Source organism: Elgaria multicarinata, chromosome 1 (genome assembly GCF_023053635.1).
Source record: "Elgaria multicarinata webbii isolate HBS135686 ecotype San Diego chromosome 1, rElgMul1.1.pri, whole genome shotgun sequence".
NCBI classification, from domain to species: Eukaryota; Metazoa; Chordata; class Lepidosauria; order Squamata; family Anguidae; genus Elgaria; species Elgaria multicarinata.
This window is the reverse complement of record NC_086171.1, coordinates 108,626,289-108,651,596: the sequence shown is the minus strand read 5'-3', so window position 1 is coordinate 108,651,596 and position 25,308 is coordinate 108,626,289. Positions and strand designations below refer to the sequence as shown.

At 42.5% G+C, this 25,308-nt stretch overlaps 1 protein-coding gene across 1 annotated transcript; it reads left to right on the top strand.

The window, feature by feature from the left end:
• Positions 1-17,260: 17,260 nt before the first annotated feature.
• On the top strand, positions 17,261-19,903 carry PDC (phosducin). The gene is made up of 3 exons (XM_063117223.1): positions 17,261-17,336; positions 17,822-17,985; positions 19,370-19,903. Exons 1-3 carry the CDS (start codon positions 17,273-17,275, stop codon positions 19,895-19,897), a joined length of 756 nt encoding a protein of 251 aa, XP_062973293.1. The 5' UTR covers positions 17,261-17,272; the 3' UTR covers positions 19,898-19,903.
• The last annotated feature ends 5,405 nt before the right edge of the window (positions 19,904-25,308 follow it).

Below are 25,308 nucleotides of genomic sequence, written 5' to 3'. Positions count from 1 at the left end.
AATGCAGACTGTAATAAGTTGGAAGGCTGTGGTTCCGTGGTCAAGTGCATGGTTTGCATGCAGAAGGTTCCAGGTTCAATTCCCAGCCTCCCCAAGTAGGGCTGAAACACTGGAAAGTCACATTTGACAATACTCGGCTAGATGGACCAGTGGTCTTACTCAGTATAAGTCAGCTTTCAATATTCCTGTTCCTAAGTTGTACACAATAAATCAAGACGGAATTATTACATAAGACTTTGGTTAAGATATCCGCCATATAAGTTGTTTTTCTTAAACACTACAAGTTATTTTTATGTTTGCTGTTAAAGAAGGATTATTATACTAGTCTCCTAACTGGCCCTCCATATTGTGGGCCCAAAGAATTGATTAATGGTGTTGTGGTGACAGGAGGATTCTTTTTGTGGGAACTGATCCAAAGGAATGGGGTAGGGATTTTGTGGGGGCTTATTGTCATGCCTAGATATAGGGATACAAAAGAATTAAAGGATAGGATTGGGTCCCAACCGCTGCTTATGTGAGTGGAGGTTCTTCCATTCATGCTGGAGGAAGGGTGTTGCTGATACCCCTTTCACCCTCTGGGAAAGCTACTCCCATGGATCAGGACCACTGGATGCAACTGGTGCGCCATATTAGTCATCCTCCCTCATTGTGCGAGTGAAACGTTGACTAATGCCAGCAAAGGGATGGATCCGAGCCACAAAGCTTGTGAGGAAGGGAAGTAGAGAATCTTTCCTCTTTTCACTGATTTTCTCTTTCTATAGTAATGCAAAGAAGAAATGGTTGGGTCCCAGGTTATAAAGGACTCAAAACCCATCTATTTCAGCAGATAATTGTGCTCCTCTTAAATAATAGTTGGGTTGCCAATTAATAGTTGGGTTGCCAATTAATTGCTCAGGATTTTATTGCTCTACCAATAATTCTGTTACCGGTATTGGGATTAGGAAAGCCATTAAGGTCGCGTGGCTGGCTGGGACATGTTGGGAGTTGTAGGATTTTTTTCATCCTAACTAACATGCATAGGATATCCCCCTGTTTAGAAGTAAGCCCCTCGGAGTTCAATGGGAATTAATCCCAGGTAAGTGGGTGTATAAGATTGTAGCCTAAACTTCAGATTGTGCCTGGCTCTGCCCATGAACTCTCAAGAGTGTGTCAGGCACAATCTCATAACCCTCCCGGGTTGCGCCCCTAACCCACAAAATTCTGCCCCAGCTCTTCTTTTATCCCACCATTTTCCATCCTGTTTCTGTCCCTTTCTAGCAAGTTCTTCCCTCACTCTACCCTGTAGTCCCACCCAGTTAATTTTTAATGGATTTCCAAACATATTGGGTTGGATCCAGAAAAGTGTGAGCAAATTCCACTTATGCAATGGAGGTTTCCTGTCCCCTCCTCCCTACTGCAGCCCCTCTCCCGGTACCCCCATGAAAGTCAACTCTGGAGGATCAGGGGATTCTCCAGAATGGTGTAAGATCAGGCATAGGGAACTGCAGTGGGAGGGGTGATTGGCAGAATTCAGGGAGGCCATCTTGTGCAAGCTGAAGTGACTTTCTGCTCATACAAGGCACCTTTGGGTCCAACCTACTGTTCACTTTGCAAACACATCCTACTTTTAAAAATCATCACTCTTTTAAAAAACCATCATTATCTAATGAAATGTTTGTATAATTCTTTTTAAATCTGTTGAGTCATTGATATAAAATGAGCTTATAAATATAAAAAGTTGATTTTTTTATTTATAACAAACTTGATTTGCTGTGGCCTAGTTTATCTATGCCAGTACTCTTACATTACCTTGAGCATTATAAATCCGTAAGTAACAGCTACTAATGGCAGCATATGGTCCTTCAGTATATGCAGTGATTAAAAATTTCCCTCAGATGAATAGGGTGACCATATGAAAAGGAAGACAGGGCTCCTGTATCTTTAATAGTTGTATTGAAAAGGGAATTTCAGCAGGTATTATTTGTATATATGGAGAACCTGGTGAAATTCCCCTTCATCACAACAGTTAAAGCTGCAGGTGCCCTGCCGTCTTTTAAATCTGGTCACTCTAGTATAGCTCCTGCACTTTAACTGTTGTGATGAAGAGAGAATTTCACCAGGTTCCTCATATATACAAATGACACCTGCTGAAATTCCCATTTCTATGCAACTGTTAAAGATACAGGAGCCCTGTCCTCCTTTTCATATGGTCACCCTACAGATGAAGAACCTGTTCTAGTTAGGTCAATGAGAGATTAACCCTAGAATGTAAGTGCATTGTGTTTGCTTCTTTCTAATTATCTTTAACTTCCATTTCATCCTTATTTATACATTTCTGTGAATGACTGAGATTTGATAGATATTACAATTAAAATGTGGATGTTGAATGTGGTGAATGCGTGAAATCTCAGTGATCCACTGGTGAATGTTGACAGTCACCGATTGTCCAAAAAGTGGGGAAACAGATCTTTGTTATTGAACAAGCACAAAGTTAATCAGGAATTGCCAGTATTCACACGTGAGCATCAAATGGTACTACATTTTGGACATTCACTGTAACAAAGTATTCAGGGCAGTGAAGTGTTTCAGGGGTTCCAGAGCTTATCCTGAGTTTAGTTCCTTTAGAAGGAGGACACTTGAGATTTATGGTGTTTCAGTAATACATGTTTTATTTAAGGTTCTTAAATAAAGGTTTAAGAACCTCCATGTGGGTTCACAACATTAACACTCCAACAGATTCTTGATTCCCATTAGATTTCTAGAATCCATAGTCCCATGGATTTCCTGCAGAAGTCAGCTCTCTGCCACATTTTCAGACCCAGTTCCAGCAAAGATAGACTTCTTGTTATATATGTGTGTTCAACTCAAGGCTGATAAAATGTACGAATGAGCCTGCTGCAGCCAAGGTCTGTAATTCAAGAGTTCATTTAAACTCTGAAGGTCTTTGCAGAAATGTAAAATCCCGAACAGCCTTGCTTTAACACTAAAACCTATGGAGCAATAGACTGACACACCACACCATCGTAAAAGCAAAGACCAATTGAGATTTACCACAGCTCCTGGACTAGTGGAAAGAATACTGGGTGTGTTCTTGGGAGACTTGTGTGTGTGTAACAAATAAATATATCATCATCATCATCATCATCATCATCATCATTTATTTATTTATTTTAAACATTTCTTGGCTGCCTTTCAGGGCAGAGGCCCTCACAAGGCAGCTTACAACAATAAAATACATAAAATATTAAAAGCAATAAAATATTGAAAGCAATAAAAAACATGATCACAATAAAGTAGCAATTAAAACAATAAAAACAACAGTAAAATAGCATGAATGTATCATTCTCAACCTTGAAGTTATTAGGAAGTCCTTCAATAACTCACTATGCCTCAGCTTTAGCTGCTCATGTGGTTCAGACACTTGCTGTAAAGGTTCTGGGGTTTCCCTCTCTTTTGTCCCTGATGTGACTGGTTCCCCCCTCCAAGTTCTCTCCTTCGTGTGTGTGTGTGTGTGTGTATTCCAAACCAGTGGATGTGAGTAGCACAAGGGGATTCAAACCCTCACCTGTAGGAATGCACGGGGACAGGTAATACTGGAGTTGTTGCTGGTTGTGCCACTGGGAATGCGCAGAGTTCCCAGGGTACTCTGGTGTCATCTTGAGTGTTGTGCATGTTCTGATACAGGGTATATCCTGATTGCTGAGAGTTCATTGGCTGCCTTGATATATAGGCAACATGTGCGTGTCATCAGTGGCCCAGTTTCTGAGTGGTGGGCACTAGCTGTGTTTCCATAGACGCACTCTGCGCGTGTGCCATTTTCCCACCATCTTTGTATAACTTGAGTATAGAATCGTCAACCATTATCAAAAAGGTGAGATGCATGAACAAAATGTCAAAAGAAAACAAAACTCAAAAATCTGGAAAAGGAGAGAATCGTACTAAAACAGATTTTAAAATTTATGTAGGATCACAAAAGCAATGAATAAATGTATGCATTCAGAAGGCTAGTAATTATTATGACAAACTATTATTATGTTATGATTCTTTATGCTTTCAAGGTCTGTTTTATTACTTCTTCTCTTTTTTTTCTTTTACTTTATGTTTCCTTTTATGAACTGGAGGGCTGTCATCTTTGCCCCGGGGTGGCGCCGAATTTGCACTGCATATTCGAAGCCACCCCAGGGCAAAGAGACAAAGATGTACAGCTGAAAAGTCAGGGACTTACCCTGACTTTTCAGGCATAGCAAGGTCAGCCCAGCTCTTCTGATAGTCTGTCCTTGCTCAGAGCCACTCCGGGGGCACTGCTCGGTGGAAGGCGACCTCCTATTTGTTATTGGAGCCATAAGAGGAGGAGGTCACAGGCCTGGACAGCCTAATGACCGCTGGAAAGCACACACTGCCTGCCCTTGTAAGGCCAACTTGCCACCACTGCACACCAGCGATAGCGCGGGGTTTGGTGGTGGAGTGGTGCTAACACAGCGCCGTGAAGACAGCCCCTTGTTTATGGGATTGATCCAGAGTTAGTTCATATGACTCATTGGAATCAGTGACTAACTTAAGTCCCATTAAGGACTAATTCTGGATCCAGTACAACGTATCTCACCTTTTGAGCATAAAACGTTGACTTCATTATTTTCTGAGTCTCATATTGGTCCAGTAAAGCAGGTTTTTCATTTTGGACACACACACACACCCTCCCGCAAAAGCTTATTTATGGTTGAGTGCCTGGGCAGCAGGCAATCTCGTATCAAAATCTTGTAGAATCCATTTGGAGCTGGGCTATCACAGGATTCAGGAAACAACTATATGTACAGACTTCCAGCTGTTTTAAAAAGAAAAAAGGAAAGAGGAACAAAGAAAAGAAAAAGTGAAACCGAAAATTTTCAATGAAACCAAAATATATCTATTCATAGTAATCATTCACAATTTCAGACTTTGGGCTGAAATTGCTACATTTGCTACATGTAGCAAAAAACTTGCAGCCCTTCCGGGCCTTTGACTTCCAGAATCTTTACCGATTTAAAGATTGGCACAATACATATGTCCCCTCCCCTTTGTTTTTGCCAGTTCCTTCCCTTATGTTTTAATTTTACCGCCAGCAGATGGTGCTGCCTTATAGCGCATTTTCCATTTATTACTGCATTTTTGGGGTTTTATAAAATGGTGGGTTCCCACTTGAAAATGGTGAGGGAAGCATCAGAAGTTTTACGATAGGTCATGGAAAGGACCTTCTCAGATTAAATAAGAATGATAAGTAAATGAAACAATTTCTACTGAAGAATTGTCTCATTGATGTAAAACAGGGTGCTATGTTTCAATCTGTCATAATTTAAAAGAAAATGTCTTTAAAATTTTACATGTGTCATATCTCCTGGAAATATAATTATCATAATGCTAACTTCATTCATGTTTTGTCAAGATTCAGCCTTACTGGAAAAAGTAGCAGATGTAACAATAAACAATGGTGTATAGTTATGTGCATGCATTTGTGGCTTGTGTGCTTCCCCCCTCCCCTCTGTCAAGGCCGTGAGGAAGAGACTGGAAGATTTTGCTTCTAGTTTCAATTAATCACAACTTACTGTTATGTCCAAACCTAATCCGTGAATCTTAACTATGGTTAGTTGAAACAAGCCACCTTCATAACCCATGGTTTGGAGATAACTCGTCTCAGCCAACTATAATTAAGACTAACCACAGATTGTCCAAGTTCAGATGTTATGAAAAGCTACAGTTAGTCTAAAAGGGAAGTGAAGGATTCTGAACTCCTCCTCTCAGATAAACCAGAAGAGGGGAAGGGAGCCTAGCCTATTCCCACCCACCTGGGGGAGGGTGGGAATAGGCTCATTCTTGCAACAAAGGCTAGGTTTAATAATAAACCATGATTTATCATTAAATCCATATGAAGCCAATGGCTTGGGTCCAACAGGGCCCTCCATCTGCAGAAAGAGTCCTTCTGCGAACAGAGTGGTTTTTGATTCAACAGAGGCTTCAGCCAACGGATGCCGCCTCCTCATGTGCCACCTCCTATGGCATTCTCAACTCCCCACTCCCTGGAGATTTTCCAGTGTGTAAAGGGAAGTGGGAATCGGCACTGGAAGCTCCATGTGGTCTTTAAATCCAATTCAATAGGTGTGTAGGAGAACACTGAAATACTAATTAATGGCTATTGGGCAGTATAGAAATGAAATGAAATAAATAAAATAACAATGCATAAGTACATTGGTATACGCATAGAGCCCTTTCCAATGTGCTCTGGAGTTCACACAGACCAGGGGTGTGGGAATGGAGGCAAGGTTGACAAAAGTGTTAGTGGCAGGGCACATTACCTGCAGGGGTGGGAGTAATGGAAATGTAACACCAGAATAATGAACATGGTTGGCCAACTTGACATAATTTTAATGACCAGTGAAACGTTGTCCTGCATCTATTTAAAATGTTTCCATCATTCCAAATAAGGAACTGCATTAACTCTGTTAAAGAGGATAGATTGAGTAAATCCACTAACACTCTCATCAACCCCAGCGAACTAAAGTGAACCTGACAGCGTTCTACGTCAACCAACCCGGGTTTATTTATCTTCTTCCTATCACATGGCTCCTCCTTTAATCTGGCATGAATCTTTGTCATACCTTGCAACGTTTTCAGAGTCCATCCTGGATCACCCGCAGTAATGGCAGGCCACTATAAAGCAGACCGCTCCCAACACAGGGAGCAATTTTCTGGGTATGTGGTCACTATATTGCCTAAACCACTTGAATTTACAGGGCTAGTTAAGATACCCAAACTCATTTTCAGTGGCAGGGGTCATCCTCAGAAGATACAAAATGAGCACAGGTATTTCAAAGATCCTCTTCTGACCTCTTCCCAGGCCCCAATAGGTCGTGCTCTGATCCGGAATCATAGGATCAAACCAGGACATTATTCACGCAATTGGCATTTGTATGATTAAAAAAAAAAGTATGTGGCCATAGCAGGGGTGTGAACCAGATCAGTACCACAAAGCATGTAGGAGCTTTAACCCTTTGTCTCTGCTGTGGGTTACACGTGCACACACACATACACACGTACAAATGGCTGCAAGTGAGATATTTCTTCTTGGTGAAAATAAGGTTGTGCTTAAAGATGAGTTTAATATAGCAAGTGTAGGGAGCTGTGGCCCTTTGGATGCGGTTGGACTACCACTCCCATCTTCCCTGCCAATTGGTCATGCTCTCTGGGGCTGATGGGAGTTGGAGTCCAAGTACATCTATGCTATGTATTTTGTATTTGTGCTTTTAACCTGTTGGTTGTTTTATTATGGTTTTAATTTTTGTGAACCGCCCAGAGAGCTTCGGCTATTGGGCGGTATAAAAATGTAATAAATAAATAAATAAATAGAGGGCCACCGGTTCCCCAGCCCTGTTTTAACAGATGAAACAAATGCATGAATGGAGGAAACCTGTCAATAACCTGACAGGAAAATGTGTCTAGAAGCAGTATACCTCTGACTACCAGGTGCTCAGCTCCTATGCTTCCAGAGACATCTGGCTGGCTGCTGTTTGAAACAGAGTGCTAGGTTAGACGAGGCCTTAATATGATTGAGCGAGGCAGCTTTCCAGCAGCCGCGCCCTCTCAGATGCCGTTCAAGTGGCTTCCAACTAACAACTGCAGGATGTGCCGGTGCCCATGCTGTAGCCCCATCATTCATTCACCATCAAGAGAAAATAGTCCTTTTACACTCTGCTACTCAATCCACATTAAGAAGTGTTATGGTGGCATCTGTAATCCAGAGAGCTACACCTTCCTAGGCAAACCCAGCCCTGTATTTGCCTTGTAACACTAAGGTGGGGGCTGGAGAATATCTTCAGAGGGGAACTGGAGGGTGGGAGGAACCATTCCTGTGGACTTTCACTGGCAAATGCCCCTCCCAACCTTTTTTTAAAGTTAGTCTCTCCCCCTAGTAAGCTCTGAGACTAGAAATAAGATGAACAGTTGAGGGGTTCATGGTGTGGGAAAGGTACACACAAGTCTCCACCCCATTCTCTCCTTTGCTGGCACCAGCGGAGCTTCCATTCCAATGCAAAGAGTAACTTGGAAAGTCTTTTCATCTGGAAGGAAAGGGGGTTCAACTCCCCTGAGGGGAGACATGATTGCACTCTTCAAGTACTTGAAAGGTTGTCACACAGAGGAGGGCCAGGATCTCTTCTTGATCCTCCCAGACTGCAGGTCACGGAATAATGGGCTCAAGTTACAGGAAGCCAGATTCTGGCTGGACATCAGGAAAAACATTCTGACTGTTAGAAAAGTACGACAATGGAACCAATTACCTAGGGAGGTTGTAGGCTCACCCACACTGGAGGCATTCAAGAGGCAGCTGTACAACCATCTGTCAGGGATGCTTTAAGGTGGAAAGCTTGCATTGAGCAGGGGGTTGGACTAGATGGCCTGATAGGCCCCTTCCGAAGCTGCTAATCTATGATTCTGTGATTCCACACCCCTTGTGGTTCCAGTGCTGCTCAGGCTCCCCGACAGCTGCTATATACTTTTATTTAAAAATGTATAATTTCAATATATTTACACAGTTAATGTCATATCTAGTTTAGCCATCATTTTACTGCTCTTTCTGGAACAAGCTTTTTTGGGGAAAGAAGAACAGGCTTTAAAAGCCAGGGTTGATGTAATGAAATAAATTAAATAATATTCAAGTTCTGGCAAAGGGGTGGGGGGAATATTTTGTTTGATTTTTTTTTTAATCATCACCCGCTGCTGATCCTTCAAGCCCAAGTGCCAACTTCACTCCAGCTTCTCTGGCAATATGATTTATAACCTCAGCCTTATAAGAGCTGAGGGTCTTTATTTAAATATATATTTTTTACAAAAAGAGGAAAAACAAAACTATCTGAAATAGAGTCTCCATTCTTTGGATTGAACATTTGCGCAATGGGGATTTAGTACTTCAGGACTACCCAGAATCAGCAGAAACTCTAGTTTCTGGAAGGAGACAACTTAGCAGAGTTTGCATAAGGGAACTTCGCCAACCTCCCTCATTCCAGAAATGAGCATTTCCTGTCATTTCAGGGCTTCCCCAAGGAAGTGCAAAATCTCCCTTGCATAAGCCGTGGGTCCCGCTTGTGCAACAAAATCAGTGGGACCTGTTGCTTGCGGAAAGGAATCAGAGGGGCAAAAAGGCATTGGTAGGGGTATAAGTACCCCGTTGGATTCTGCCCAAGATGAAGCATCAGTCACTGAGGTGGTCTCAAGTTGCGGACTACATAAGCAGGAAGCCTGCAGATTCCAGTGCTCATGCGAAAGTGCAGTAACAAGAGGTATCCCAAGAACTGCAATGATTCAAAGTTACATGCCAAAGCCCTTCCAATAAAAAGAGACAAGGAACCATGTTAGAAAGAATGTCAAGTCTTCCACCTGCACAGATACGTTTCCTTCATTAAACATATGCAACCTGACACTATGCTCATCCTCGAAATATTTTAATCTAGTCTTGCTTTGCTTCAGCTAATCATGAGAATGCTTGGAGTAAGCTTGATCTCAAGAGCAGGTGATAGCATATTTCCAATAGTTCAGTCTGACACAAACCACTTTCCCTGGTTTCTATTCTCACTTCTCCCTGCCGTTCAGATGAGACAAAATCAGTTGCTGTTACCATAGTCCACTGAATTAACCAATAACAAAACAACAGGGGATAGCAGCTTCCATTTTGTGTGTGTGTGAGGGGGGATTTTAGTGGGCTGTCGTACAGATTCATTTAAGGTTAAACTGAAAAAAAAAACCTTGTGCATATTAAGACCCTTTAGAATTTTGTTTGTATACCTGTAGCACCGTTATCAATCGGAGACATAAGTCATCTTTGTTCCTGAAGGGAAGAGATTTGTGACTTCAGCCAGCATACGCAGAGTTTAAACACAGGTAATCGCTTATAACAATGGTGACTCAGGCCAGGGATAGACATTATGGGGAATGCATGGCCATCACCCACCTACAATTCCCCAGTAACATCTAGTAACCGATAAGTACATGATGTGATGCCATCAGGGTGACTTTTTCTGACAGCAGTCATGACTTTGGCCCGATCTACACTACTGCTTTAAAGAGCTTTATAACAGTTATAAAGCGCTTTAACTGTTTCAAAGCGCTATAAAACTGTTATAAAGTGCTTTAAAGCAATAGTGTAGATCCAGCCTTGGTTCACACATAATGTTAAACCATGGTTAATCTAACCCGTAGTTTTTTGCCCTGCCCAAGATTTGTCTAGCAGTTGCTTGAACAAACCTTGGTTTGTTTTCTAAATCCTTGTTTTGTTCCCCCCCCCCTTTGCCTGCTCTCTCAACATATCCAAAATGGCATGTTGAGGTTGTTTTTGTTTTTTACTATTCTTGTCCACTGCCTTTGTGGCCGAGCTCTGGTGTGGTCTGGTCCATTAAGTCACGAAGAGTCGGAAGCGACTGAACGAATAAACAACAAAACCCACAGTTCTGGGTTCACACATAACGATGATCCATTGTTTGAGCAACCCAGAGTTCCCAGTCCAACAACAAACCATGGACTCCCTTCCTGTGTTGCTCATGGTTAGTAAACCATGGTTTGTTAGCACAGCCATTTTTGCTCTTCACGACAACCCAGAATTCAACAGCCCATACCATGGTATAGATGTGAGAACCAGGCCAGTGAAGTACAGAGGAGGTGGGTCATTGGTATCTTTTACTATAGCTTGTTAGGGAGGTATGGATTAGAGATGTAGGCCAGTAGCAGCAATGCACCCCCTAAAATATCTAGTAGGGGCTCACTGTGCAGAACTATTACATAAAGATAAAGGTGTGCCTGAGAAGTGAATCACATTTATTTATTTACTACATTTCTATGCCTCCCAACAGCTGGAGTTCTCCGGCTGGTTTACAAAAAATAAAACAACAAAATACACATGTGGTCGAAAATGGTTCCTGTGCACATGCACATGCATTCACACGCAATGGAGCAGCTGCACCCCACCACCATAAGTTAGTAGAACTTCCACCAAAATACAGTACCAAAATATTCTTACTTTTCAAATGTTTTGAGAAGGTGGAGGTGAATTCCAGTGCTTCTATTCTGCTTAGACTCTTGCAAACCCCAATAGTTGGAATGGATATATTCTGTTCCAAACTGAATAATTTTAATGTGCTGTTTTATTCCTATGTTCACCGCTCTGGAATCTATTTTAGATATGGAGCGGTGGATAAATATTGTAAATAAAATAAAGAATGAAAATATAAGAACAACATCAGAAGCTGCTTTATACAGAGTCAGACCAATGGTCTGTCAATCTCAGTATTGTCCATTCTTGCTGGTGGTGGTCCTCTGGGCTTTCAGACAAGAGTTTTCCCCCAGCACTACTAGTAGAAGCCAGTGATTGGAGCTGGGGTTTTTTTCCCTTTGTATGCAAAGAATGTGCTCTACCACTGAGCTATGGGAGTCCTTTTCTTACTGCACTTTGATGCCATGTAATCCCGGAGGCCTTGAAATATACAAGGAAGTAGCAAAAGACATTTCTGTAATTAATTTTTGAACCCTTTAATTATGCTGCATAGTCATATGAAGCTGAAGATACTTATCTCTTGGCTAGAGCCGTTTTTCTCCTGTTCACACTTGCAACTCCCTAAAAATATCACTTTATAGTGCAATTCTGCTTCCTTGGGATATTTTTATGTATAACTCCGGGCCAAACACAGCAAAAATCCAGATCAAACAATTCCTCTTTTAAACGGAGTAAGACTGCCCATATTTCTTCACCTCAGAACCACATACGCACACCCCGCCCAAGCAGTAATAACTGAGAGTATTTTTACACCTCTTTTTAAACCTATAACCATTTACTTGAAAGTAATGGCCATTTGTTTAAATGGTGTTGAAGTCCAAGGCCAGATTTACACCATGTGTCATATTGATCTATCATGTTGACACTACATCCCTCTTGCACATTTATACCTCGTAGTATGCACAATGACATCTGTTGCGGTATTTGGGATGATATAGAATAAAAAGCAGGAACTAATGCCACAAAAGCAGTATACAGAATGTGTCATGTGCCCCAACAATTATCAGTGCACTTCATTATCAAAGTTTGGGATTACAGCCTTGTACATATGAAGTTCCTGTCATGCTTGTTTTCGGAGTATATGTGATTACTCCTCAGGAGTACCTATACCTCAGTGCAGCTCATTCACTGGATCCGTCACACTGAGAGCCGCACAGATGTGACAGGGGTAATGATACTCGTTCATATGTCTGTCCTTTACACTTACAAAGCAGGGGGAGGACTAATTTTGGCAACAAAAGGTACACACAAGTGAAGAAAGCTGACCCACACACCCTTATACACATCCCTACCTTCCCACTTTCAATCACCCTAGATATCTTTACCTCAAGGCATCTTCAGTACCATAAGAGGCCCGCCTGGCGCCTACACTGTACTCCTTCTGTCGCCAGCTAAAGACCTTTTTTATTCTCTCAGTATTTTAACAACTAATTTTAACTTACATTTAAATTTTACGGTTTTAATTCTGTATTTTAATCTTATATCAACTTCTGCTGCGTGGTTTTATCCTGCTTGTGCTTTTTATACTGTATCTTGTATTTGTGTTTTTAGAGTGTTGGTTGCTTTATTATGTTCTTCATGGTTTTAATTTTTGTGAACCGCCCAGAGAGCTTCGGCTATTGAGCGGTATAAAAACGTAAGAAACAAAAAAATAAATGAGCCAGAGGTGGGAGTAGAAGTACTTAAAATGACACTATGTAAGGAGAGAAAGATTATTCAGCTTCACTCACCACAAGCTCCTTTTGATGGGAAAGTAATGTCTCCCCACATTGCTTCATATTGGAACGAGGAAGACATGGGATTAAATAAATGTGGTTTCTGTTGTTTACTTTGGCTGAAACTGGCCCTGAGGAGATTCTGGCCATTTCTACACCTGCCTTTTCCTCCAAGATCATCCCTGGATTGTTCTTGTGCATCCAAATAAGACACAGGGGATCCCGGGAGCAGGCAGGGGCAATCCCTCCATTTTCCTGGAATAACCTTTAGGTGTAGAAAGGGCCGTTGTTATAAACAATTAAGTCAGGACCCCAACTTTTCAGGGGAGGTTGATGTTTGTGGGCACATTTGGAATTTTGAGAGTGTGCCATGGGTGCTCTCACAAAATGGCTCCCATGGCGAGGGGTTGCTCATTCATAAAATGGCTGCAATGATGACCAAACACTCATTTCTCAGACAGCAAACTGGCGAGACTAAAAGAAAAGCAACTTGCCCAAGTATGTAAATACATAGCAGAAGTGGGATGACACTAAAGCGCAAACCCACCCTTGTGAACCCAAATGTTGATGGCACTGGAGGGCAGCCCTTCGCTTTGCAGCATGCCAGCCTTCCAGCTCAAAAAAGAATTATTAAAAATATCTTTTTAAAAAAAATCAGAAGAGGCAGGGAGCCTGGAGCATCACATTGAAGACCCAAGAATTAAGTGGTCCATGCACTACATCAGCCTTTCTTGATCTGGAACCTCCTAATGTGTTGGCTCACACCTCCCATACCCCCAACCCATCGAGAGAGCACTGGGTTGGGGAAGGATGCACTAGGTATATATTTATTTGCTTAAAAAAAAAGGAGAGGGCTTCTCATTCAAATGAGTTATTAATTCTTTTTTAAAAGAAAGGGGGGAAACCATCTCTTTAATGATTTGTGTGTGTGTAAATATTGCAGCAAACAACAAAAAGGTGGCATAAATTTCAAACCTTTAGAAGGGAGCAATCCTATGCCCCCTAGACAGCATCTGGAGGGGACATAGGGTTGTTCAGTTTCCTGGCTCTGTGCTCTTAGGGCTGTGAGCTGGAAGGCAGGAAATCTTGCTCCCATCCCATCGTAATGGAAAATGGAATGGAAAACTTGCAAAATGGAGCATGGAGATGGGGAAACTAATGGAAAACTTGCAAAATGGAGCATGGAGATGGGGAAAAAGAGGTGCTCCTGGGGGCGTGGAGGAGACCGGGGCAGCAGCCATACAAGAAATGCTATGGCCATCCCCAGCCAGACTCTTTCCCTCCCCAAGGCCTCTGGTAGATTGGGAAAAAAACACCATGTAGCTTAGATGCAGGGCATGAGGTGAGTTTGGAGGCTTACAAGTAGTTAGGGCGCATCCCATAGAACTGGACTTTAAATCTTACCTCTTTTCCTTTAGTGAAATCTGCCACTCACTCCCGGCCATGCAGTTTATCATAACACCTGAGTGCTTGCTTAATTTACATTTTGTCTTTAAACTAGAATGACTGAGAAGTGGGAAAGAACTCAACACTGAGGTTACCAACTGATTGCCATATTAGTCAATTCAGGTTGTGCAGTATTTTATATGGTCCAACACATATCTTCTGTGGAGATTGAAGATTGGTTTTGAAGACCTCCATTATTATAATTTGAAGACTTCAATTGGCCCATAATCTTTCTAGACACACTTGAAACTATTTGCAGGGTCATATTAAACCAAAGGATCATTTAACATTGAAGAAAAGGGTTGCTCCCTGTTCTCTCACTGCAAGACAACCAAAATGTACTTAGGGCGTTCACATTTCTGAAAAAAATACAGTGAACAGTTGGGTCACATGTTGCCAACTCATGGTGGAAACACATAAAACCATCTTTTCTATAGCTTAGGTGATGGCAAGCAGAAAAGAGTGTGTATAACTCAGATTGGGGGGGAAATATGGAATGGTGCATCCTAGGGAACTCTGTGTATTTTAAATTACATTCTATACAGTGTATAGCTAGATTCTAGCTGAGAGTACTTTTATTATTTATTTATTTATTTATTTTATTACATTTATATACCGCCCCACAGCCGAAGCTCTCTGGGCGGTTTACAACAATTAAAAATGGTAAACATTAAAAGCATACAAAATTTAAAAACCATCAAAAACATAAAAAACAGTATAAAAACAACAGAATGCATTTAAAAACAACAATTCTGGGGTCCATTAAAAACAAACTTAATGCTGTTAAAATGCCTGGGAGAAGAGAAAAGTCTTGACCTGGTGCTGAAAGATAACAATGTTGGCGCCAGGCGAGCCTCATCGGGGAGATCATTCCACAGTCGGGGGGCCACCACCGAAAAGGCCCTCTCCCTTGTTGCCATCCTCCGAGGTCCCCTCGGAATAGGCACTCAGAGGAGGACCTTAGATGTTGAGCGCAGTGTACGGGTAGGTTCATGTAGGTTTAATACTGCTGTGCCAAAAATTTATCTCACAAAAATTTAGACCTTTCTCATTCAATTTGATAGAAAAGAAATTGCTTTTGAGAAGAAATTTCAGAGAAATTCTCATGGGTTGGGTTTAGGGTTCTTGTGCATACCTTACTTATGAGATGGCTGAGGAGTGTGTGTGAGTGTCCTGTCTTTCATTGTCCAGTCATCTCTCTGATAGTTTGTAGCCTCCTTAGTTTCCCACACTTCCCACCCAGGGGAAGACATCATGAATTTATTCCTCCCTTAGGGCCTTTTCAGATCAGGAAATGCAGGCAGCCTGGGAGACTGTACAGCAATGGTGAGATGTGTAATAGAAAGGAAAATATAGTCAATATATCTCAGTGTTTAGGTAAGGTCAAAAACACCACCAACACAAATTAAATTATAAAATGCCCTGAGAATGAGGCAGAAAAACAGAAGCCCCTGTCATGGGGAGACACAACTTTCAGGAAATTCCTGAGATTTTCTTTCCTTTCCTCCTAGAAATAAAAGGACACTTTTCAGAATTTTCTCCACTATTATTTTTTGTGATGGCTACATTCCCTCCCCTCAATGCCCTTGAGTGATGCAAGGTATATGGGGCAATGTGGAGGAAGCAAAATGGGGGCCAGGCTGACAACATAGTTAATGCTGTTGCAACTTGTAGTAGCAGTGCAAAAAAACCCAAAAACCCTTAGGAGGAAAAGAAAAAAGTAAAGAAAGAAGATGTTCTGCAACCCTTGCCAATGGTAATGGCTACCTGAGAGAAATTGCTGGAGAATTTCTCCTCCCCTTGGAGAAATTCAGTGAAATTGTTCACCCAATTTCTCTAACCACAAGTAGGGTGGAGAATTTTGAAAGGCCACTGGCACACAGTTCTACATTTTAATAATCTCTTTTAAGAATTGGATATGTTGTTCTTTTTCACTGGGTTCTGACAACTAGGGGTGTGCACGGACCCCCCAATCCGCTTCGTGGCCCGATCCAGCAAATCTGGATCGGGCCCGATCCTCTTCATGCCGCTCCGCCCGTCTCCTGCTCAGCTCCGCGGAGCGAGATCCGGCTTCGCCGCCATCACTATATGGGCGGCAGCGGCGGCACAAGATAAGCCACCCATCCACCCCGCCCCCTTACCTTCCTCCGTCGCGGGCTTCAATTGAGGGTCCAGTTGAAGCCGGAAGGGGCCTCGGCCTTCACTTCCGGCTTCAACCGGGGCCTCAATTGAAGCCTGCGATGGAGGAAGGTAAGTGTCCCTCCTCCCTGCTCCCTTACCTGGCGCTGCCGCCACCACCGCATGGATGGCGGCGCCGACAGAGCCAGATTAGTCCCCCTCCCCCCCACTTACCTCCAGGCGAAGCTCCGGATTGAGGCAATCCTCTTCGCCTCGATCCGCAGCCCCCCTGACTCTCTTCGCCTCCACCTTTTTCGGAGGCGAATTAGGCCACCTCGCTCCTGCTTCTCTGAACCGAAGAGAAGCGGAGCACATCCCTACTGACAACATGATCACTCACACTCAAGGTTGTTGTTGAAATGCGGGTTATTGTGTTGTCTGAACCTAGCTGCAAAAACAAACCTCAGTTTGTTAACCACAAACAACCCATGAAGAGAACTTATGGTTTGTTGTTGAATTATGAACTGTAGGATGTTCATGGTTAACAAACCATGGTTTGTTAGCATGGATGGGTTCAGACAACACAATAACCCATGTTTCAACAACAACCTACACACAACCCTTGAGTATGGTTTATCATGTTGTCTGAACCCAGCGTATGAAATATTAATAGGAGAGTTGTTTAGTATGGTTTCATAAGCTAAATGTGTAATCCTATGCATATTTAGACAGATAAAAGTCCTAAAACTCCCAACATTTCTCAGCATGGCTGGCTGGGGAATGCTGGGAACTGTACGAAATTGTTCTGCCTAAACATAAGATAGCATTCTTAACTAGCAAGCAGTACTAACAGAAAATCATGTTTGTCTGCTCTGGAATCCTACATTTCATCTGTCAAATAACTGCTTACTTTACTCTGCTAGTGTCTGCCCATCCAGTCACAGCAATGGAAGAGGAAGCAAACCTTAGTTTGGAAGAAGAATTTGAGGCACCAGAGGCTACACATACAGGTAAAGAAACATTAGTATCGTTTATGTACCCCTTGCTTAATGCCGCAGGTGTCTATATGACACCACTTTACAGCTGATTCCCTCAAAAAAACCATAGCATCACTGCTGTGGGGCAGGAATGATAAATTTAGACAGCAGGAGGGAACACAAGCTATCTGGTCAAATAACCACAACGGAGGCAGCCGTTTAGCTTGTCAAGTCTACCCCCTACCCTGTCTTCCTGCGCTTACCCTGGACTTCCATCTACCCCCAGCAATGGCCTGTCTTAGAAGTGTTTTACAAATCTTTTTCATGATAAGTAAAACATATTTCAAATTCAAACAGTACTGGGAACTACCAATCTCTGTAGCTGTCTTTTTCTTTCACTAGGCTCCACTCCTTGAGTCTCCTCTGACCAAGGGGCCCAACAATCATATCATCAGAGAGAGAGAGAGAGAGAGAGAGAGAAAGAGAGAGAGAATAGTAACAACTTTTTCTTCTTATAGGACCTAAAGGAGTAATCAATGATTGGAGAAAGTTTAAATTAGAAAGTAAAGACAGAGATGCTCTACCTGTAAGCAAGAAAGAGATCCTCATCAGGCAAATGTCTTCACCCTATCGCTCTCAAAGTAGAGATGATAAAGACACCAGAGAAAGATTCAGTCGCAAGGTAAGAAATATAAGTATATATATATACACACACACAAACACGCACACACACAATTCAAGTGATTCAATAGTGGGGGTTCAAACAACCTCCCCACACATTCAAGGAACACATGATGGACTTCTGGGGCCAGGCTTGCCCCCGTGTCAGCCCACCCAAGTGAGTAGGCCTCTTCAGAGGAGGAGGATTTGGATTCCTCAGGAATCCCCAGTCCTACAAAAAACATGGGGCAACCTGAGGGGTCCCTTTGCAGGGATGCCTCTCCTGAGTTTCTAAAGGAACCCTTCAACTCCATCCCAACCCCAGTTAGGATTCCCAACTCTCCTCCCTTGCCCCATGACTCTTCAGAGCACTGGTGGTGACAGACCAGGTGGAATGCACAGAATTGTCACCGGAACATCTACTCAGCCACCAAAACACCCCTTTGCCCACTGCTTACTCGGGAGGGTCTACTTGGGAGGAAGAAGACCCTGCTGTAACAGAAGAAGTAGTCCCAGCTACGACTGGTGAACCAGGGTCAGCAAGTATATAAGCCTTCAGTCTTCCCCCAGACCTTTGCTGGGTGAAGAGCTGCCATTGAGCTACTTTGCTCAAGCTGTGTGTTCAGGAGTCCCCAGTGATCACATTCCCATCTGCACATTCCGCATGCAGGAGAAGGGATCTACGTGTGTACATGCATAGAGATTGTCCATACAAGGAGGGGAATTCCCTCTGCACGAGAGGTCAGAATGCATATAAAGCCCCTTCTCACATATGTTAAACATGGCAGGGAGCCATGGCTCCTGGCAGGGGGGCAGGGTAGCCTTTGCACCCCTGCAAACCCTCCCCCCATGTTCCTTGAACACATGGTCATGGTCATCCGAACCCTTTAGAATCAGGTCTGAAATAGTCCCTGTAGAAAATAGCTTTTCCCTTTGGCTTTTTGATCTGAGGTTTAACTGCTAGCCCTGGAAACCCCAAGGAAGAGGAAGAGAAAACCCTGAAAGGTCAGGGTTTTGAGAGATGGCAACCCTATACCTTTACTGCATCACAATCTCCAAAGTCAGCTCTTTCTAACCTCCTCATATGAGCATAGTTATGACAGTACATCTGCATGCCTTAAGGCTGATGTATTTATTTGCCTATTTCATTTATTGATGCACCTTATTTATTAGTTAACGCTCTGCTAGAAATCACCCACCCATCCCAAGATGGTTCTTTGCACCTGGAGGGAAGTCTCCATTGGCAACAATACAACTTATCATAAATCCACATTAAAGAAAATATCATTAAGGCTCCTCTCCTATTCATTAATCACTGTGACATGTTGGCCTTTTGTTCCATGAGGCTCTCGTTTGGGGGTTTGGTTTGGTCAGTAATGAAAGTTTACCCTTCCAAATATTTGTAGATGAGTATGCAGGAATACGAGCTCATTAATGATGACAAAGAAGACGAGAGTTGCCTACGGAAATACCGCAAGCGCTGCATGCAGGACATGCACCAGAGGCTGAGTTTCGGGCCAAAATACGGCTACCTTTCAGAGCTGCAGAATGGGGAGCAGTTCCTGGAAGCTGTCGAGAAGGAGAGGAAAACCACCACGGTCATTGTCCACATCTATGAAGATGGCATCAAGGGCTGCGAGGCACTCAACAGCAGCTTGACTTGTCTCGCTGCCGAGTACTCCACCGTGAAATTCTGCAAGATCAAGGCTTCGAACACGGGAGCCGGAGACCGCTTCTCCAGCGATGTCCTCCCGACGCTTCTCGTGTACAAAGCTGGAGAGCTTGTCAGCAATTTCATTAGTGTCACTGAACAGTTCAACGAAGAGTTTTTTGCTGTAGATGTGGAGGCGTTCCTTAATGAGTATGGGTTACTACCTGAGAAGGAAATTCCAGCGTTGGGGAATGGCACCGTGGGAGAGCAAGAAGTTGAATAGTTGACACGATATCGAATACCTCAGCATTTCCTGCCCCTCCTCAGTACATAATGCAATTGGATCTCACCTGGTCCCCAGTTCATTTAGCAAATGCTGTATGTCCATACGCAGACAATACATATATTTAACTGGCAAAGCTATATATCTAGAAGTAAGCCCTATTGAGTTCAATAGAACTTACTCCCAGGGAAATGTGTATAGGGTTGCATCCTGCAGTATGTAATCAGCTGCTTCTATGCATAACTGTTCATAAACCAAGGGCTTTACTAGAAAATTATAGAGACTAATTTTCTAACTAAGAGGTATGTGGATGAATGCAAGCACACACACACACACACACAGAGGGCCCATTCTGTTGGGCTCCTCTTCACCTTTCATTTCCCCTTTTATTTTCATATCAACAAATAATCATTTGGCTGAGGTCCGGTGACATGAAAGTTGCACAAGGCCTAAGCCTGCAGAGCTGTTGGGGCACTAGAACCATCAGCAAAGTGGTGAGTTGTCAGGAAAACTTAGAACAAGGTTGGAAACCATACAGCCTTCCAGATGTTGCTGGGCTACAACTCATCACTCACCATTGGCAGGTGGGAATTGCAGCCCAACAACATTTGGAGGACCACATGTTCCCTGTCCATGAAGTAGAATGACTGATTATATGAGCAGTCGAGTTGCCTTGTGAACATTGTATATTCAGGGCAGCTCTAGAACCTGGTGTAGACGAATTGTGGATCAGGACTTGGGATATGGGCACTTGCTGCCTGGCTCTGGTTTCCTTGGTTAACTACCATTGTCCTAAGTACCCCCTTCTTGTGAATGAATATTAACATAACATAAAGGGTAGTTCCAACACACATTTCCAGACATTCATGTAATATACCTAGGATCTACACTACTGCTTCAAAATGGTGTATAACAATAGTGATAACCGTTGGGTCCCAGGACACACTCCATATACAGTTTTCAAAGTGTCATATCCTGTCTGGTGTAAATCTGGCCTAATTCATGGTTTTCATGAGCATTGATTTTAGGATTGGAGAACTATTGTATTCTATTATGTAAACATTCAGCACATCGGCTGTAAGAAATAATGGGATTTTGGAGTAGACTGTTATTCCAATTTTGCAGGTCAAGACCTGAAAGTGGGAAGATAAATTGACTACTTCAGATGGTGCTATGAGTGCCAATGAACGAGGGATGGCAAAAACACTCTTCAAATTTAGGGCACAATTAGCATATTATTATGCATAATAGCTCAATAGATCTTAAGCACATTTAACTGGATTGCATCCATTGGATGCTATATAGAGGAAAGATTTAAAAAATTTTAAAAAACCACCAAGACTGGATTGTGCTAAACATAACATGGAGCTAAAAGACCTCTCCAGCTGAGCTTTTTCAAATGTAATGGTTTTTTAGCCTAAAATAATTGAAAAAAACTACACCTGAAATGATCCTTTATCTATGTTTATTAAACCAACAAAAATGTTATCCACTTTTCTCAAAACAACTTACAGTTGAATCAGCTGAAAATAAGTGAATTAATTAAAAGCAATTATCTAAAAATACATGACAATATTCCAATTAGGGAACACTTGTCACTTGAAAGGCATTATATTCAGCCAGCACTGTTTGGAAATGATATACTAACAGCTAATCAGATAAATCACATTTACAAGCCATATAGAAACTATAGAACACATGTTTAGTCACTGTGAGTCTTTAATGGTTGCAAAATCATAGAAGTTGGGCTAATGCTAGAAAAGATATAAAGAACATTTTCAGATGTATTAAGACGCGTTTATTAAATACTATTGTGTAAAGTTGCATGCTATATTAAAACTTGGTGTTTGCTAAATATTCAAATGATTAAAACTTTCTATTTTGTGGTGATGTAATTAATAAAGGATACTTTTAAAAGCACCCTTTCAAGGATCCAGATGTCTTCTTAAATGAATATACTAGGACCATTTAGAATTTAGTTATTTAAAAAAACATCAAGGAAACACTGGGGCAGTATCCAGTGGAACAGTACTGCTAAACAAATTTGCATTGCATTAGTGTAAACAGTCCCTAGCTCAACACCAACAGATGGGTTTCCCCATTTTCAGTAGAGGTTGTTTATGCTAGCATAGGGGTCGGCAACTTTGGCAGGTTTGGTGGCCGTTTTCCACTCCCCAGGGCCACACTTCTGTTGTTGGCAGTGTCGCGGCAACCAAAAAATTGGTGGTTTTCCACCGCGTTTTGGGAGCAAACCACAATTGAATATGAAAAGGGACAAATTGTGGGGGCCACACTAGAGACCAGAGGATACTAGCGCAACGTAATCTACATTAGTGGCAGTACCACGTTGGATACTGCCTTGTTGTTGTTTTTCATGCACCTAAAAGTAGTTTTGATCAACCAAAACATTGTTATGGCCTCACTAATGTGGGAGGTGGGGGCTGCTAGAGATGCAACAGTGCGGGTGTGGCTAGCGGGCACAGCCCCGCTCTCCCCCCGATGCTTAACTGTGTGAGGGGGAATGCCCAAATATGTTTCTTGCCAAGACTCTAGATGTTTTAGACTTCAACTCCCATTAGCCTTTGCCAGCAATGGCCAGGGATTCTGGAAGATGTAGTCCAATATGTCTGGAGTGTGAATACTCATGTTTTGTATTTAAAATCTCAAAATTCTGCAAATACAAATGGAATTCTGCAGCCTATAAAAATTATCCAAGTTAGGGAAATGTGCATATATTTCCGTAACATCCCTCTTTTGTTAATCATGCTGTAGTTCTATGCATTGCCCTGAAGGCTCATCCACTAAGAAGTTGAAATCTTCTGTCCGTTTTATGTTGACTTTTGGTCAGTGGAGTCTGGGGCTGTAAATCCACTCTTGGTTTCGATCAGAACTCTGAAGGAGCTATCCAGATATCCCCAAATGGATCCAGTACCTTGGATAACACCTTTAGACTATAAATCCTACCATCCCCACCTAGGGGAAAACTAGCATAGACCAACCTGTTGTGGTTCTGCAGTGTTTCAGACAGGATGTCTTCTCCAGACATACCTGGAGATGCCTGGAATTAAAGCTGGGATCTTTTACAAGCAAGGCATGTGCTCTACCACTAAGCTACAGCCATTCCCTATGTTTAGCAACTTCATACACCTAGAAATTAAGTCCTAAGCAGATCTTGAATCAGTGAACTGAGAAATGACATGTTTGAATTTAACACAATTTGGGCCAGAAAGAGAAATAGCAGAGACTAGACACACCCAGCTAGAGAAGCTTCCTTGCACCACTGGGCAAGAAAGAATAATCTGCTCTTCTAATAAAGGCTTTAATCTCAGGTTTCCTTGCTGGTCTGAGCAAAGAGAGACCTGCTGTTGTGAGGTACAGACTTCCCCTCACCTTTTCCCTCTTTAATGTTGTCCTACCCTTGATTGCAAAGGACCCCTTGAGAAACACAGACCCTTTGATGAGTCTGGGGCAAATGGCATCCAGTCCCAGTAACTTGTTTTTAATTTGATCAATCAAATTAATTAGTTTCCAATTTTCCATTATTTCTATTGAACTTCCAGAAAGGTAATCAGTATTAAGAGGCACTGTGTGTACTAAAATAAAACCAAGAAGTTCTATAGTAAAGTAACCCACATTCTGCTCCAAGAAAACTACATTCTACAACCTGTATGCATCATGCCATTGGTGGGCAGTTTATGGACCTCCAAGTGCTTTGATCTACATCTCCCAGTGGCTCTAGGCAGTACAGCCAATGGTGAGATATTATCTTCAGAATGTTTGGGCCTACAAGTTGGGACCTACGACTGCATTATACGAACGAACATGTTATTTTTAAAATAATAATAAAATTTATGTATTTATTTATTTGGCCTGCTGATTACTGGACATCCTGTTCAATCTGGATTTTGAGATTTCACCAGGCATTGCACATACACTTTCAAGAATACCTTTACAACCGTAATTGCTAGAAATGTACTTTCATTGTAATCATCACAGTTCTCTGAATTCAATTCTTTTTCTGTGCTTCTGCAGAATTGTGGCAAGTGCACAGATCTGTAATTAACCATTAGAATCATTACAAGTGAGAGTGGCCAACACATTACCCCACCCCCCAATTCCAACCTCAAGACTTGCCACAACCCACCTTGGCTCCAACCAGAATGTGACTGTCCTGTTTCCACGTTCTGTCTTTGCTCCACTCTGGCCCCATTCAGAAGACACCTTAAACCATGGCTTTAGCCACAGTGGTTAAGCCAGAAAGCCAGGCTCTGTTGAGAAGACACCTTAAACTACAGTTTTAACCATGTTGAATAAAGCAAAAAGCCGTATTCACCGTGGTTAAAGCCATGGTTTAAGGTGTCTTCTGAACACTGCCTGGCTTTCTGGCTTAACCACCATGGTTAAAGATATAGTTTACGGTGTCTTCTGAATGGGCCCAAAGTCACAAGGACGCACCCCTACCTCATTCCATGTTGGCTCTGCTTCATCACACTACCAGGTGAGGGTACAGTAAAAAAAATTAATTCCAAAGTTTGGTAACCCTAACCATCCCCAAACAGGAATTAACTTGCAGCATAACAAGGACTTTAGCTCCGATGTCTACAAATAAGGGACAGCACATCGTTTCAAACTCACTGAATGAGTTTAATAGGGAGGAAACGTGCTTCAACTAAGTTGGCAGTTATACTGGCAAGCAAGATGGGGAAACCCCGTAACTACTGCCAACCGCAACCCTTTCCCAATTCCATTCCACCCAGCTATTGAAATGTGTAGCAAGCCCACACGGATGGGGCAGGCAGAGTCCTGCTCTTGACACCACCTCACCCATCATCTCCATGGGGCATGGCCATGTCTGCAGGGCCGGGTTCCCTCAAGACACTGTGACAGGTGTCTTATTCACCTTACCCGCAGCAAAAGAGAAAAGAAGGCCTAGCTGTTTCTTCTCAGTTGTTCATAAGGGGGAGGAGGTAAGGGGAGAGAAACCAAACCTCACTTGAACTTGTTATATTGAACCACCAGGTGTTTCACCCAAGGCGATCCTAGCTTTTCAATGTCCATTTCCAAGTCTAAAAAGGAGATGTGGCACTTTATCAAAACTATGTAGGTCCGTCCCATACTGTAGGCATTCCAAGTTGGGGGGAAAGGAGATAATTAACTCTCTGAGAACAGGTGGAGAAAAAAAAATCAAATCTAGTTCTAAGTACTACAAGTGAAGGCTAGCAGATTGTATTCAGGAGGTGAGGGTAGCTATAAAAGGCACACTGCCCTCAAGAGGGCACTCCCCTGATGAATAAGCCTTTGATAGCTTCAACCACTACATTCCTGGACTCTCCCCATGTTTGTTTAAATGCTAACTTTCTAAAATAGCATACAAGGCATTATTACTTCTAAGGCTTCTTGCCAACGCACAC

Coding starts and splice junctions, on each gene's coding strand:
- PDC (XM_063117223.1), top strand. CDS start 17,273: ATGGAAGAGGAAGCAAACCTTAGTTTGGAAGAAGAATTTGAGGCACCA. Junction 17,337..17,821: donor ACCAGAGGCTACACATACAG/GTAAAGAAACAT, acceptor TTCTTCTTATAG/GACCTAAAGGAGTAATCAAT. Junction 17,986..19,369: donor GAGAAAGATTCAGTCGCAAG/GTAAGAAATATA, acceptor AAATATTTGTAG/ATGAGTATGCAGGAATACGA.